At 43.4% G+C, this 17,047-nt stretch overlaps 1 protein-coding gene across 1 annotated transcript in view; it reads left to right on the top strand.

Annotated features, from left to right (window-relative positions):
• Positions 1–17,047, top strand: part of AR (androgen receptor) — a 178,620-nt gene that overhangs the window by 156,364 nt on the left and 5,209 nt on the right. Inside the window, exons 4-5 of the mRNA XM_028126576.1 lie at positions 9,258–9,545; positions 15,245–15,389. Coding sequence (XP_027982377.1) covers positions 9,258–9,545; positions 15,245–15,389 — 433 coding nt within the window. The remainder of the gene's footprint in view (positions 1–9,257; positions 9,546–15,244; positions 15,390–17,047) is intronic.

Below are 17,047 nucleotides of genomic sequence, written 5' to 3'. Positions count from 1 at the left end.
CTGATAACTTGGAAACACCTGGAATCTGAAGTTTAGGGCCTCAAGCCCTTGCTCCTCAATACAGACTCCAGTACTGGGACTGGGGGCTACTCCCTTGGTTTATGACTCCCCACAATGGGACTGATCGTTTCCCTACCTCACAGGGCTGTTGTGAGGACTAGCTCTAGAAGTAGCATCAATTATCATTCATGTAGTAATATCATGATTGTTGATTTCTGTAATATGACTTGGCATTAGCAGAGTGCTTTTTGATTATTCTTGATCATATGTGATAGCACTCAGGTGGATGGATACAGTGAAGCTTTCCACAGCATGCTGCCAGGAAGAAGTTTTGCTGCCGGGGACTCAAGGTGCTACCTAGAACAAGAAGCCACTGTGCCTATCTGAGGCTCCTGTGGCCATTTTACTTGGTCATTATTCAACTCATGAATTTCCCCTTACCTCCATTCTGCTGGACCACTGCCAAGGACTTAAGATTTTTAACCTCAGGCCCCATCACAGAGCTGAAGGCAGTAGCTGATCTACATAAGTTTAGTAAACAAGGACCAAATTTATGCTTCTCCTGGAGGAGCCATAAGAAGCCAGCTGGCCCCTCTCTCCAAACAGATCAGGGGACTAGAGTCAGTTATTTTCTCCTTATTCCCAAAGTCAAGGCGATTCTGTTTTCAGAAACACATACTTTTAACCCTTTTATACAGAGGGAGGAAGGCAAAAATCTAAAAACCAGTGCCGACTTCTCTTATTTCCTGTTGATGAAGGAGGAAAGTGGATCCAACTCTACCCCTTACTTCTAGCCTTAGTGCCCCAACAATACCCTAGTACTCATTCACATCATCCACTTGCCTCTCCGTCAGGTGTGAGGTCTTGTTCTTTTCTCAAGCTAGCCTCCAACTTTGTATTATTCTAAGAGGAGAGGCACTTAGGGTACTTAATATCTTGCTATTCTCTGTCTCTGCCCCAGAAGCTCCATATTGAGAGCAGTTTCCTTCCGGTGGATGTGGAGTCTGTGAGACTAGGGACAGACAAGTATGAGAGCACTCTTTCTGCCTTGCCTGGGGCCTGCATTTTCCACCCTCTTCATTCTCCATTCTACACACACACACACACACACACACACACACACACACACACACACACACCCCCTCTCTCTCTCTCTCTCTCTCTCTCAATCCCTCCCTCTCCCCTCTCGCTCCTCCCTCCTCTCTCCCTCCCTCCTCACTCTCTCTCTCAATCCTTCCTTCTCCCCTTGCCCTCTCCCTCCCCACCTCCTGTCTCCCTCTGCACATACCACCCCCCCACCCCCCCCCACGCCCCCCAACGCCGTTCTCCTTCCCCTGACTCAGCAACATTCTGGAGAAAAGCCAAGGAAGGACTTTAGGAGGGAGGGGAGTTTCCTGCTCTTTGGGACAGAATTTTAATCTCCAGGCCAAGGAGAGGTTCCCTAATGTGGATTGAAAGGCTAATGTAGTTTATTTTTTAACTGCTTTCTATTTGTTTGAACGTTGCATATTTTTGCTAGTGAATTTTCCTTAATAAAGCCATTAATATATCAGTGGTATTTTCTTATTTACAACAGACTGACAGAATTAATGCTGTTAACTTTGGGCCTTTTTTGCTTTTGCTTTTTTTTTTTTTTTTTTTTTTTTCCTCCCTGGTTTGCTTTCCAGGTCATGTTGACCTGTTCAGCTTGGGCTGTTTCACATTTGTTTTTAATGTCAGTTTAAATGTAATTGTAAAAGCATGTATGCTCTAAATTCATGTAGTTACTTTTTCCAGTGGAAAAGCCTGGTATGTGAAAGCATTTTCAGGCTCTGCAATTTCACATGAACAGATTTTTGGTAATGACTCTGTGCCCCTCACCCAGGATGGCATCTGGACAGTGACCCCCTTTCTTCTGGCTCACTAGTCAGAGAGAGACTTGGAAATAGTTTCTGCCAGATCCTGTGCTTTGGCAAGGCTGTGCAGCATTGCATATCATTCTATTATTAATTACATTTACTCCTCCATGAACTAAAAACCATTAGACTAAATAGTCCAACATAAACCTTGAAAGATAAAATTTGATATTCCTTTTGCAGACTATTTCTCTGACTCAGAATTGGGACTGGGAGGAGAATGGCGGCATGGGGGAGAGGACCAAGGAGGTTTCTTGCCTGAGAAAATTTGGCCTACACTTATTAGTGTACACTTACATTTGGATGCACCCCTTACTAATCTTTCATTCCATGCTTGCCAAGGACTGGCTCTGTTCCCTGCCTCTTGTCCCTGTCCTGCTTCCCCACTCATCTCCAACTGACCCTCCTCCCCGTTAACATGCTATTCAACCAGATGAAATGGAAAGAATACCACCCAAGAAGTCAGGATACCTGAGTCTGTTTTGTGATCTGTTACTATCTAGCTGTGTGACTGGGGGCAAAACAGCTCTGGCCTTCAGTCTACTCATCTTTTAAACAGGAATGGGTTTGCATGGGAGAGGAAGGGGTAGACAAGATCTGGGACATTCAAACATCTTCTTGGCAATGTGACCTTTTCTTCAAACAAAATCTGACGAAGAGTCCCAAATGTAGATACGGAATAAAGCACTGCTGTTTGAAGGAAGGAGCCACATCCTCAGGCCCACTTTGCCTCCTCTCAGAGGCCCTTAATGGAACTTGTAGACCTCTTGAGGCTCTACTATCGTAGTAGATTTGATGTCTGGGGCTCTTATAACTCCGATTCTTTCTCCTAATTGATTTCAGTCCCCGTGGAAACTCTGTATGGTTCATCAGTTAGCTTATTCAGAAAGAAGCTTACCTGCTTAAGATAAAGAGGATGGAGCAGAGCAGTGTGGGGCCCAGCAGCCAGCAAAAGTAAAAGGCAGAATTTATTGGCTCACGAAATTTACTCTGTTCTAAGCACCTTTGTCTTAGCATGCTTTCTCTTAGGGAAAATTACAACAACTCTGTCAGACAATTCTATTATTATCTTAGGATTCTGAAACCTGTCAGTTTGGCCCTCAGCCTTTGGCCTGAGACCAGATGCCCAAGGTGGAAGGCTATGCTTCTTATAGATTGCCACCCTAGGCAGTTTTTCAGAATGTTTTCTAACTGAAGATCCATTATTGGAAAACGTCATAGCCTGCCCATTGGCATACACTTTTACCAGATTCAGAGCACTTTCACTGAGATCGTTTCATTTCCTCCTAATAATAGTCCTATGCAGTAGTCAGGTCAGATTGGAGCCAATATATAGATGAGAAAATGGAGGTGCAGGAGACGTCAAGGGATATGTTCAGGGTCACATATCCCACAAGATTCTGAATTCACCACCACAGTAATAAAAAGTCCTTTATTGCAAATAACATTTTAAGAACTTTGATGTCATCATTGCATTGTGCCTCCTTAAGTTTAGTGTATTTTTTTTTTCATCATGCTTCAGTCTTGGAGAGTCCTTCTGGTGGTGTAGAATCGTCCCTCCACTCACAGGTGCCACCACAGTAACTACATATTCCTCATTAAAAACTTTATTATTTAGGTATTAATAATATCTCCCACTTTACAGATGAGGAAATTGAGGTACAGAAAGGCTAGGTCTTGTCGAAAGTCACACAGCTAGTAAGCGTCGAGCCAGGCTTACGACAGATGGTCTGGATCCAAATGCTCTGCTCTTAACTCTTGCCTTTTATACATATATGAGAAAACCAAGTGCAAAAGAAGGAAAAGGATGTGCCCACGGTCATATACTGAACTCCCCTGAATCATAATCCAGTATTCATCTGATCTTCTAAGCCTAAAGTTGTACAGGGAGATCCTCAGACTGCAGTCCCAGTGGATGAAAAGATGGCTGGCATGATGTAAGCCAGAGGCCACACACTGGCTTTCCCCAGGCCGATACTCACTTAAAAAATTCTGTTTGCCCAGCACAGTCTTTGTTTTGAAAATTGACATAGACCGCCCCTAGGCAGGGCATCAGTTACTTTCACTTTCCCCAGCCTACCTTATTTTTGTGCACTAGGCTATTTTACTCATTTACATATCTGCCTGACTAGTGAAGATATTTGAGTTCATGACCCCTTTATTTAAGCACTGTAAGATAAAAGCAGTTATACACACACACATACTCAAATGCACGCATTTAAGTATGGCCCAGTCTGGCTTTCACAAAGAATTTGCAGCCCTGCACCAAACATGTCTTCATGTTTACTTAGCATTTAGAATTACACTTAAGATCTGACTTCAGTTTTATAAGCAGTTATGTGCAGAAGAAACTCAGTTGTTGTTTTTTCATTTTATAATGTGTTACTCTTCCCTTCTCAGCTGTATCTGGTTCTCTTAATCCTGCTGTGTTCCTTCTTCCCCATGCCTGAGTTAGGTCGCCCACAGACCATTCACTCCCAACTCTTTAGAAATGAACGGAGAGTAAAGGAGTCATTTTGGAGGGCTCATTATGGGCCAGGCATTCTCTCTCATTCAGTTCTCATAAGTGTCCTAAGAACTAGGTGGTGGTACCCCCATTTTACAAATGAGGAAACTGAATCTCAGAAAAGCTGAGAGAGCAAGGAGTTCAAACTTACAAAGCTAGTAATTGCCAGAGCTGGGATTTGAACTCAGGATCATCTGACTCTGAAGCCTATTATCTTGCCCTATACCACACTTCTGTAAGGAAAGTGTATTACTTTTTTATTGCTGCATAGCAAATTACCACAAACTTAGCAACTTCAAACAGTACCTATTTATCAGTTCACAGTTCTATAAGTCAAAAGTCTGACACAGCCTGACTGGCTTCTCAGCTCAGGGTTTCACAAGTATGAAATCAAGGTGTTGGCCAGCCTGCATTTTAATGTGGAGCTCAGGGTTCTCATCCAAGTTCATGTGATTATGACAGGATTCAGTTCCTTGCAGTTGTAGGATTAAGGTTCCCATTTCCTTTCTGGCTGCCATCCAGAGGCTGCTCTTAGCTCCTAGAGGCTGTTCTCATTCCTTGGCGTGTTGATCCCTCCACCTTCAAAGCCAGCAACAGAGAACCTTCCTTATGTTGAATCCCCCGGACTCCACAGATGTCTTTCCAAAAAGAGCCCTGTGCCTTTTAAGGGTTCATCTGATTAGGCCAGGCCCATCGAGGATAACCAGCCTTAAAATTCAGTTGAATTATAACCTTAATTACATCTATCCAGCCCTTCCACAACCACAGGTAGATTAGTGTTCGACTAAATAACTGGAAGAAGATTGTGAGCAACCAGGGATTAGGACTCTTGGGTGCCATCTCAGAAGTCCACCTACAACAGAAAGTGATTCTTTTGTGCTCCAAATTTTATGGAGAAGAGAAATATCCTTGACCTTAGGGAGAGGGATTCAAGTTTTCTAAAAACCTGTGGAACTTCACCTCACCTGCCTCTTCCCTGCTCAGGGATGAGAAGGCCTCTATCTTGAGGCGGCAAGGAATGAGGCTGGAACAGTACCTAAAGGTCACAGTGGTCCTTGGGGATGGACCATGGAAACTGAATTGAAAAATCTGTCTCTGGCGCTATAGAGAGCCCTCACAGGGGTCTAATGCCACCAGGCTGAAAAGTGAGTTCTCCAAAGGATCCAGGCAGCAGGATCCAGACATCGTGTCAGGTGCTCCAATCCCTTAAAGAGCTGGTAGGGACAAGGAAGTAACTTGCCAGTGGCCTTTTGTTGTCACTGATCTGAGACTGAAAGACGGGGAAGAGATGCAAAGCAACTCAAACACTGTTAGATTATCCACCTTTACTGTCCCTTTTCTCCTGGCTTCTCAATGTAAGTAAACCAATGGGTCTCTCCTATAGCGGGGGCTGGCAGGCCTGTACCTCACATGAAAGAGTTAGAGCTGACTCTGGGGCTCAGGTGCAGGAGGAAGGAGGGCTGTGGGGGTGGCCTTCATGGAAGAAAACAAGGCCTTGGGCATTGAGTAACAGCTGAGACTAGCAAGCCTCATTGTCCAGCATTCCAAGTCGTCTAGCAACACGCTGGCCTCTGCTGCAGAAAGAGAACAGAGGATCCCCTGGCAGAATGAATGGAATCTGATTTCAATTACGTCCAGTACAGTCACCCTCTTCAGGCAGAGAGGCCAGAACACCTGGTGCAGCTTGGGCCACTATGGCTGCAGGGACAGCACATCACCCAGGTCCTAGACGCAAGTGGGAATATAGCTTCTTTTCCTCAAGCAGATACCATATAAGTCTAGAGGAGGTGGGTGTGCAGAAAAGGGGAATTATTTCATGTTGATGGACTCTCCCCACAGTCTCTGCACATATTGATCTTGCCTATAATGAGTTTGCTTAGGTCCACGAGTCATCACCCCACTGAGATCTGAGTCATTGGTGGGAGAGTTGAGGTGACAGAGTGTACTTCACTGATTGCACCAGCACCAATTGCTTTGTCCCCGTACCTTTGAGAAAAGCCCAAGGATTCATCTGTATAAAATTTATTTAGATTCTTTTCTTCTTTATCAATAGCATGAGTAGGGCATGACAAATGAGACAGCTGCCCCAGAGAACAGTCTAGGTTCACAGCATTATTCCATAGAACTTTCTGAGATGATGGAAATGTTCTATGTCTGTATTGTTGAGCACTTGAAATGTGGCTAGTGAGACTAAGGAATTCTATTTTCATTTTCTTTAATTTTAATTAATTTCAATTTAAGTAGCCACATGTGGCTAGCCGCTACTATGTTGGACAGTGCATACCTAGAAGGAGCTCAAAGAGGTAAGTGCTGTGATAGAGTAGAAACGGGTTAGTCAAAAAGCTGATGTGGCACAGGGAACTCTGGATTAGGAATAAAAGCCCTGGTTTTAGTCTTAGCTCTACCACTAGGTGACCTTACTTGTTCTGGCTTCAGCCTCCCTAGCTTTGACTCGAAAGGTTGGATTAAGGTCAGAAGTCCCAGAATGGTAGCTAAGGACTGATTTTAACTTTGGAATACAGATGAGTTCCAGGAAAATTTTTTAAATATTACATGAATGCCTTCTAGGGTTGTGTGTATGTGGGTGTCCACATGCATGCGCATGGCAAGGGCAGGACGGCCAGTAGTCATTTACTCCAGTTCACCAGAGTTCCTCCCATCCCCTTACAGACGCATGCACGCGCATGTGCACGCACACGCACACACCACTGAATTACCTATGTAGACTCTGAAGGTATATTGAATCTGTGGCCCTTGGATGAGATGATTTCTAAAGGCCCTTCCTACTTTGTCATGCTGTGAATTTTTAGGCCACTACAGTGCTCCAAGCCTGCTTCTACTTTGGGCACGTGACTAGAGTATTTTCATAGTTTCCTGCCTCTTGTCTTCTGGATTTGATGCTAGTTACTGAAGTTTGGAGTCAAGGGTGAGGATGGAGATCTGGGAGGATATAACCCCAGCCCCACTCCTCAACTCGGCTGTTTGGCTAGAAGTAGGGTTCAGAGCTTCAGAGACCTTGAGGAGGCAGCATGATATATATAGTAGAAAGAACATGGCCTTTGTAGTCAGCAGACCAGGTTCAGATTAGTGGGTTCTCCTTCTTTCTTTTTTTTTTAAAAAGATCTTATTTATTGACAGCGAGAGAAAACACAAGCAGGGGGAGCGGCCAGCAGAGGGAGAAGTAAAAGTGGGGCTCGATCCCAGGACCCTGGGATCATGACCTGAGCCAAAGGCAGATAGATATTTAACCGACTGAGCCACCCAGGAGTCCCAGGGTTCTCTTTCTTTGATAGCTGTGTTTCCTAAGTTTATTCACTTGTAAAACAGGGATAGGAAATATTCCTAATCTCCTAAAATCATTGTGGAGTTAAATGATGTAATGTGTTCATAGACTGAGGCACTAGAAGAACCTGAATAAATAGTCACCCTCATTTTTCTTAGCCCTCAGGCAGAGGGCTAATTACATCTGTCCTCTTTCAGGTTGGAATGGGGACTACATGGTCTGTCAGCTCCTGAGCTCAAGGCCAGAAACTGCTAGTGATGAGAAAGATGGGGTCTCCCTCTAGAAACTGTACTGAAGGAACAGACCCAGTAGGCACGGCCAGTCTGGAGCTGCCTACAAGAACCCATGTCAGCCATGGGTTCACCAGATGGCAAGACATTTTGGAGTCCAGGCCTCTAAATCTGGGAGAAGATGGGCCCATACCTTCCATCCTGTGCCCTTGGTGGAAGGTGGGAGGTGGGAGTTGACTATGTGTGTGCATATCTCCTTATTACTGACTATCCAAGCCCTGCAGCAATGGCTGCTGGACAATGTCATCTTGCACTCTGGGCTGATTTTCCGGAGTACTCTGAGTACTCTGTGCTTCTCTTACACCACCAACCCCACCATTTTCTCCTTCTCTCTCCTAGTTGTTGATCTAAACATGTGATCCATTCTTGCATTGACTTACTGAGTTGCACTATGACTGGAGTTTGCAGGACTTATTTTTCTAATTAGAGCTGAAAGTCAGTTCCAGAGAAGTATCTTTTTCTATAGGATCCAGAAACATATCAGCAACAGGTTTTGTTGCATTTATCCATTTAAACTGAGCAATCAACTTATCTCTTTATTTTTTATTTATTATTATTTTAAAGAGATTAGAGATAAAATGGTTTAGGGTTCTCCCCGGTGCAACTGCCTTTGCTAGGCCTCAAAGTTATGACCTCCCCAGTTATTTCTATTTCTGCCAATATGAACGCTAGTAAACATCAGGATGCACAAGTACCTCTAAATTGTGTGTGTGCAAGGGGGGGGGAAGACGATGGTTCTTAAGGTTCAAGTTTGGGATTATTGTTGTTTTAAAAGAAGCTATTTCTATCATCCTTTCTAATGGCTGCCTCTCAGGAGGGGTCCCATTTCACAGACAGAGTCAGGGATATTCTGTTACTCCTTCAATAATATTGGGGATTTCAGCCCTTTAGCTTTTCAATCTGCCCTTTGCTAAAGAAAAAAAACTCACTATGTGTGTTACAGTGTATGTTCAACTATGGGCATAATGTCTGACAATATCTGAGGCTGTGTGGTGTTCAGTAGAAAATGCTGTAACACCAGAAAATTCCCATTTATTAAATCTAGAGTGGGATTGAGGAGAAAGCAAGATATGAAAGTATGGGTTTAGTAGGGATTTGAAATGATAACTCATTCATTCAACCAGTGTTTAAACTGAGCACTTGTCCTTAAGGAGTTTAGATTCTGTGACCAGGGAGAATGAATATCCCTATTTTCTTGGCTTAGGCAACTTTTCTAACGGGGTAGCTGAGTTGTGTGTTTGGCCATCGATAATAAATCCAAGTTTTCCTTTCCTTCCCTATAGCCCGGAAGCTGAAGAAACTTGGTAATCTGAAACTACAAGAGGAAGGGGAGGCTTCCAATGCCACCAGCCCCACTGAGGAGCCAACCCAGAAGCTGACGGTGTCACACATTGAAGGCTATGAGTGTCAGCCCATCTTTCTGAATGTCCTTGAAGCCATCGAGCCAGGCGTGGTGTGTGCTGGACATGACAACAACCAGCCTGACTCCTTTGCTGCCTTGCTCTCTAGCCTTAATGAATTGGGCGAAAGACAGCTTGTACATGTGGTCAAGTGGGCCAAGGCTTTGCCTGGTAAGGAAATGGGAAGAGGGGGATTGGGATAAGGGAGACCATATTTAGTGAATTGCTCCTGTGGGCCAGCACCATGTCTTAACTCATGCAGTCCTCATCATAGCTCTACGGAGGGGAGAGATTGGTATAATTCCCACTTGAAAAATAAGGAAACTCCTAAATCAAGGAGAAGAGCAGCATTGTAGAGTACCCATGTTCCTCACATCAGCACACAGCAGTCATGTTTGCATGTTCAACCTACAGACATAGTCAGCAAATTTCCCCCAATCACAGATCACATGGACATACCCTTATATGCCTTAAGATACTCTTGTACATGCGCACACACCAGCTTACCTGCAGAGATTGTCTTGAGCCTGACTGATATTCTCTTCAGTATTACCCTCAGGAGGCAAACCATGGGAACTCTTATAATACAGTATGGTAGAAAGAAAAGGTTGGGCGTCAGAACACTTAGGTTCTAGTCTTAGCTCTGCTGGTAACTCGTTGTGTGATCCCTTCCCTTTCTGGGTCTCAGTTTCTTCATCTATGCTGTGTGAGGAGTAGTTTGGACTAAATGGATGGTTGTCAAATTGTGCTTCAAGGAACTCTTAGTGTTCTTTAAACTGCCTTAGGAATTATAGTAGACAGTAATATTAGGTGATAATGAAAGAAATACAAAGTGTTTGTCTAACTTCTTCTTGGTTACCACCAGTGATGGGGAACTCACTCTCTCCCTAGGCCATCTGATGTTTGAACGGGTCTGATTATTAATATATTAGAGGTTGAAGAAGCCTCAGAGCTCCTCTACCCAAGGATTCCCAACCTTTCCTTTATCAGCCCTACTGTTTACTTCTTAAAAGCATTGTATACAGATCCAATTGGAACTGGTTGATTTAAAGCCAGTGCCTCTCCTTCACCACCCTGAGAGAAGCGTTGGGTCACTCTTGCAGAATCTTAGGGCTCCAAGGAACACAGTTTGGAAACAATTGAAGCATAAATTCTTTAAGGGTTGTCTTAATCCTAAAGTTCTATGACTCAAAGATTCTTTTGAAACATCAACAACCTAAACTTGTTATGGAGTCAAAGATTAACCTGCCTTCTAAGAATAACTGCCATTCAGAAGGAAATTTATAGTGAACAGAGCAGTTTCCTTTGTATTACCTGATTTCATCTTCCTAACAGTCCTATAAAGCAGGGATTCTTTTTCCTGTTTAACAGATAAAGCCACTAAAGCTCTAAGAAGTCAGGTGCTTGGCCTACAGTTACACAGTCTGAAAGTAGCAGGGCCGGAACTTGAGCCCAGGTCCCCTCCTGATTCCAAATCCCCTCCTCATCCCACTCTACTGTGGGATGTGTCTGTGTGGTACCCCTGTAGTTCTGGAGCCCTGGGATTTACAGTGGGGGGCCAAAACCTCATCCAAGCCCACTTGGGTCATAATATGATCTTGTTGCCTTCGAAGACATTGTATGTTGGCTATCAAGCCTCTGTTTTGTCTTTCTAACTCACAAGGCCCAGTCATAGCCACCAGACCATCCTAACACCTTCCTCGTTTGAGAAGCTGAGGTCGACTAGCCAATAAGATCACTGGGAAGAAGGCCTGAGGACTCTGGTTGTGTATGCACTGTGACAAAACAGAGGGTTCACAAAGGGAAAAAAAATTACAAAAAAGAATAAAAGAGAAAGTTGCTTGAATTCTTATTACTTATTCAGCTGGATGTCTTGATGTCATATGTATAACAGAGAATCAGCTTAATCTTTCCTAGCTGTTGCCAACCACTTAAATTATCCTATTTTATGGGATAGAGAACCTTTTCAAAGATGTGATTCCACTTAATCCTCACAGCAGTCCTGTTAATCAGAGGAGTTATTACTTCCATTTCAAATTACAAGGCTCAGAGAGGTTAACTAACTTGTTCCATTTGGTCACTTAACAAATGGAGCCAGAATTTGGGCTTACACTGTCTGATTTCTAATTTGGTGGTCTTAACAATAACCTAGTGCAAATCATTATGGCAGAATTTCTATGACCGGCAGTCACTGGCTTTGCTCAGCTCACCCTCCAGAATGGGAAACCCTCTCTTTACGTTAACAGGTCTGCAAGTCAGTATCAGTTCACCATCTAGCTCATCCAAGGAGATGATTTCCAACCCTGAGTCATTTAAAGTGGCAGCTTCAAAAGAAAGCCAGTTGCCACACTCATAAGAACTGTTATTCATATCATCGATAATTACCTGCTAGTTCAAGTTATTTGCTCCTTCAACAGATTGAGTTCCTGTCCTGTGCGAGCCACTGTGCTAGGCATCTACTCCAATAAATTTTGTTATAAGTTTTCTGTGATGGTGCTGACATATGTAAATCACGTAGTATAGTACCTGGACATTAATAAATAACAACTATCAATTGAGGGTGGGTGAGTAGATTGTATACAAGTACATTTATCATCAGATGCTTCTGGTTTGGAATCTTAGCCAAACACTAGCTGTGTGATCTTGAGCAAATCACATGTTTGCATGTGCTTCTGATTTCTCATTTGTACAGGGGTAGAACAATCACTGACTTGCTAATTGTTAGTAGCATTGAGATCATGTCAAAAGATGACCTAGCGCAGTAGCTGAAACCATAGTAGATGCTGTGTAAATGATGGGTCATTATCATGAGACAGGAATGCCAAGCCACTGCTTTCACTAAAATCAATTTAAGCTGCCACCAGCCTTGCCTAGAAGCTCATGCCTGGGTCCCAAGGATGCTTTATCATATGTGAACACCTTAGCTGTCAGATGCACTATAGGACTAAATATTTCCCAGCTGGCTTTCTTTGGACACGTCCTCCCAGACTAGATAGGGGACTATAGGTTTCCACTGCAGATTGCTAAGAAATTATAATTGACTGAATTTTATTGAGAAAACAGAATCTCAGTGAAACTTTCTCTGCTCCCTAACCTGTTTGGTGTGTTTCAGAACCTGACAATGACTCCTCTCTATTTCTCCAGAGTAGCCTAACACAGTAGCAAATAGGTGTTAAGTGAAGGTATGCTGAAGGAAACCTGTAGGCTGGAGCTACTGTTTCCTCAAGTCATCCCTTACTTAATAGTCATGCTAGCTGAGCAGGCAACTTCAAAGGCTGGGCATTAAAAAACAGAGTTAGGTATTGTGATCATATTAGACCTATAGGAAAATTAGCCTGCTATGCTGTTGATGTGGACACAGTAATTAGGATTGAGCAAGTCTCACTAAGGACGATTAGTATTATTACAATTAGTACTACAGCCAAACTAAGCTTTGCCTTTTTTCTCTTTGTTAGTTCTCTGACATCTCAAGGAAGGAAAAAAGCATCAGTATTGACGGCTTCCTTGGTACTTGTATAGTTTAATCCTCATTCCCCCCCCCCCGGCACCCTCATATTCACAAACTAAGCAGCCAAGTCTTTCCTTGCTTCCACTGCAGAGGTTCAGGGTTCAAGCTCCCAGGCCCTTTCCCCAAGAGGTGTTCCATGCTTGGTCCCTGCTTTTTGTGTCCTACTAGGAAGAGTCAGTACCAAGAGTTCTGTGCTACAGAATGACTTCTGGCAGGAAATATTCTGGGGTCTGAGACTTGAGCTAGTCTGTCAGCATATCACTACAGTGAGATGGGAGGCACAGGCCTGGGAGCTAAGATTGCAGCCAGTCCATTGAGCTGCAGAGGTGGTGATATGGGGACTCTACAGTCCCTGATGTCTGGTAGGCTTGGGACCTAAAAGAAAAGAAAAGCGAAATGGGGTTTTTGTGTGGGCAAGGACCAACCAAGCAGAACAATGTGTCTAGACAGTGTAGACTTCAGACCTGGGCCTATGGCTAAGAAACACTCACGCTTGGTAGTTCTTGGGCTGTGTCCTTCAGCAGTAGAGTGGGAAAAGCACTGAAGTAGAGAATTAGAACACCTAAGTTCTAGTCCCAGTTCAGCCACATAAAGACTGTACGACCTTGGGGAAGTCAGTTAACTTGTCTGGCCCTTGGATTCTTTGTTGGCAAAATGAGTGCCACATTGTCTACCCTCTAGGGTTATTGTGAGACTTAAATTAGGTGATCAACAGGAAAGCTAGAAGCTTTATCTAAATTCATGGAAGCATTCCTAATGAGGTATAGCAAAACAAACAGATAATTCTGGATCTTTTGGGGAAAAGAGAAAAAGGGTACTGGTAGGAGATGAGCTCTGAGGTGATTCTCTAAACATCCAACTGTCTCAAAACTTCCAGAAGAATATAGCTACATCTGTTCTACCTGTGTGGTATTGTGGAAGTAGGGGGAGCCTCCATTCTCTCAAACTAAGGGAGATAATTTGGAGATCATCTAATTCTCATTTGTAAAATGAAAAAAAAAATGGGGATCCTTATTCCACTTAATTACTATCAAATTATTACATATAATAAATTACTATTTCAAAGGTGTGTACTCAAATATCTGAACTGTGCTATGTACTAGGGAGGAAAAGATGAAAGAAGGGATGGTTCCTGTCTTCAGGAATCGACAAGTCTTGTGGAGGAGACAGATGTGTACATAAGTGTACGTAAGGGTACATAAGTAAATTCCAGTACTGTGTAATGAGTGCTGTAGTTTGTAGGGCTACACAAAGTTCAGTAAGAAGGTAAAAGAAGAATCATTAAGTCTTCTGCTTAGATGAGTTGGAAAAGGCTTCACAGAGGAAGTAGCTTTTCAGTGAAGACTTGAAAGATGAGTAGGTATTATCAGAAGGAAAGCCTGGGGAGGGAGGAATGCATTCTAGGCAAAGGCAACTGCCTGTGCAGAGGTAGCAGAGATGCAGAAGCATAAGAAAGTATGGTGTGTTCAGCAAACTAAATATTTCAGAATAACTGGAACCTAAATTATGAGAAGTAGCAAGAAATCAGTCTAAGGAGGCAGGCCATAAAGCCCTTGTTGGTGTAGAATAATGGCAATAGGGCAGGAATGGCAGAGTAGGAAACTAGCAGAGCCAGGTTACTTGCTGAGTAGAAAATAATGGACAGGAAGTGAGAGTCCAAAAGAGGATCAGAGAAAAGAGAGGGAGCCTGAAGTTGGTGTAGAGAAGGCAGTGGTTATCAAAGGCATTCCAACGTATGCTGATATGTAATAATATCCATTTCCCAGGGTTCTTAGAAGGGACAATTAAGATTATAGCTAGAAAAGATCTTTGTAAAGTGAAAAGTGCTGTTCACACAAGAGAAGTGATTATTACACTGCATCTTCAGAAAAGCATAGTAAGCAAGAGCACATGCTTTGGAGTCAGGCTGCTTGGCTTTGGAATGTGGTCTGCCAATTACTAGCCTTATGATCTTGGACAAGTTTTTAACCTTTCTGTCATTCACTTTTACTAATTCACGGAATGGGCTTACTAGTAGTACCTACTTTATTGGATTGCTGTGAAGATTAAATGAGTTAATGTAAGTAACATACAAGAGTTCATCCATTGTAAGCAGCCAGTGTTAGATTATTATTCTCTTCCAAATGACAGTACCATTTTTGGCCTCCATCATCATCTCATTTGAGTAGCTTAGTGAAGTAGGGAGAGCAAGGAATATTATCCCCACCATATAGTTTGTTCTTCCCCTGCTCCTCAGCATTAATGGTCCCTGGGGCTCCTCAGGAGCTGCCTGAATGCCAGAGGTTCTCGGCCCAGTAGAGGGCTGGGACTTCATTCAGCCCATCAACGCTCAGTCTGACCACTGCCTCTGCCCCATCTTCAGGCTTCCGCAACTTGCACGTGGATGACCAGATGGCAGTCATTCAGTACTCCTGGATGGGACTTATGGTGTTTGCCATGGGCTGGCGGTCCTTCACCAATGTCAACTCCAGGATGCTCTACTTCGCCCCTGACCTGGTTTTCAATGAGTAAGTCCCCGTGGGCCCAGAACTCACATAAACATAACATCCTGGCCAGACCTGGTCAGCGGTGATGATGATAATGGGAGTAACAGTGGGGGAGGGGGTAGCCCATTTGACCTGTAGGTGAGGTAGTAGAGGCTCTAGCCAGCCTCCCCAATCTGAGGTGCCTTTGCCCTGCCGAAAGGCCACCTGGTGGAAAGCAATGGTGGTGGCGGGCGTGGGGTGTGTGTGTGGTTGGTGCAGAGCCATTCCTTTCCCACCTGAGACCTAGTATTTTGGCCATGTTTCTGACCTGTCCTGTAGATTATCTCAACTTCATGTCAAGGTCCCTCTCCTTCACTCTGAGCAACACAGGGAATGGGCAAAAAGACTAGCTGTGAAAGCTGAAGTTCCTGTGGTCCCCTTGCTACCACTGAGGGCTACTTGCAGTCACCATTTGTTGAGCAGCTCTGCTATGCTAGGACTGTACTGGATACTTCCTAAATCCTTTCTCATTGAGCCCTCAGGATAATGAGATTTCCCCTTTTTATAGATAATATTCTTTAATGGATGGGTAAAATTAGGCTCAACAAAATAAAGTGGCTCACCCAAGGCATGATGGTGACAGAATTCAAAGTATGTCTGTATAACTCTCAGCTCTTATACTGCCTCATGGTGGTAAATGACAGGGAGGAGCAGTTCTACCACTCTCTGGCCATGTGACGTTGGCCCAGCCACTTCCCTTCTCTTTAAAAACAGGTTTAAGTGGCACTTGAGTGGCTCAGTTGGTTAAGCGTCCAACTCTTGGTTTTGGCTCAGGTCATGATCTCAGGGTCATGAGACCTAGCCAGCCCCACATCGGGCTCCACACTCAGCAAGGAGTCTGCTTCCCCTCTCCCTCTGCCCCTCCCCCCACTTGTGCTCTCTGTCTCTCTCTCAAAAAAATAATACATCTTAAAAGAAATAGCCCATATGTCTATTGACAGATGAATGGATAAAGAAGATGTGGTATGTGTGTGTGTATGTGTAATGGAATATTCCTCAGCCATCAAAAAGAATGAAATCTTACCATTTGCAAGTAGTGCATGGATGGAACTAAAAGGTATTATGCTAACCAAAATAAGTCAATTTGAGAAAGACAGTTATCATATAATTTCACTCATGCGTGGAATTCAATAAACAAAACAGAGGATCATGGGGAAGGGAGGAAAAAATAAAATAAGACAAAATCAGAGAGGAAGACAAACCATAAGAGACTCTTAACTATAGGAACAAACTGAGGGTTGCTGGAGGAAAGTGGGGTAGGGGATGAGGGTAACTGGGTGATGGGCATTAAGGAGGGCACATGATGGAATGAGCACTGGGTGTTATATGCAACTGATGAATCACTGAACTCTACCTTTGAAACTAATACTACACCATATGTTAATTAACTGCATTTAAATAAAATAAAATTTTTTAAAAATGATAAAAATAAAAACTAAAAACAGATTTAATTAATCCTTGTCCTGCCCACCAGCTCTATTTGTCCTTCATGAATTTGGCCAAGGGCTCAGACTTTGGAATTACACTTATCTCAACTAAAATCTCTGTTCTATAATTCCTGAATCACTGTCTTTGGGCAAGACTTGACTTCTGTGACCTTCAATTTCCCTGTCTGTTAATAAAATATAACTTTCTTAAAT

Source organism: Eumetopias jubatus, unplaced genomic scaffold, assembly GCF_037043125.1.
Source record: "Eumetopias jubatus isolate StellerSeaLion01/CBP00866 unplaced genomic scaffold, mEumJub1_p1.0 scaffold_11, whole genome shotgun sequence".
Taxonomy (NCBI): domain Eukaryota; kingdom Metazoa; phylum Chordata; class Mammalia; order Carnivora; family Otariidae; genus Eumetopias; species Eumetopias jubatus.
Note: the sequence above shows the minus strand (reverse complement) of the source record. Positions and strands in the feature narration are given on the sequence as shown.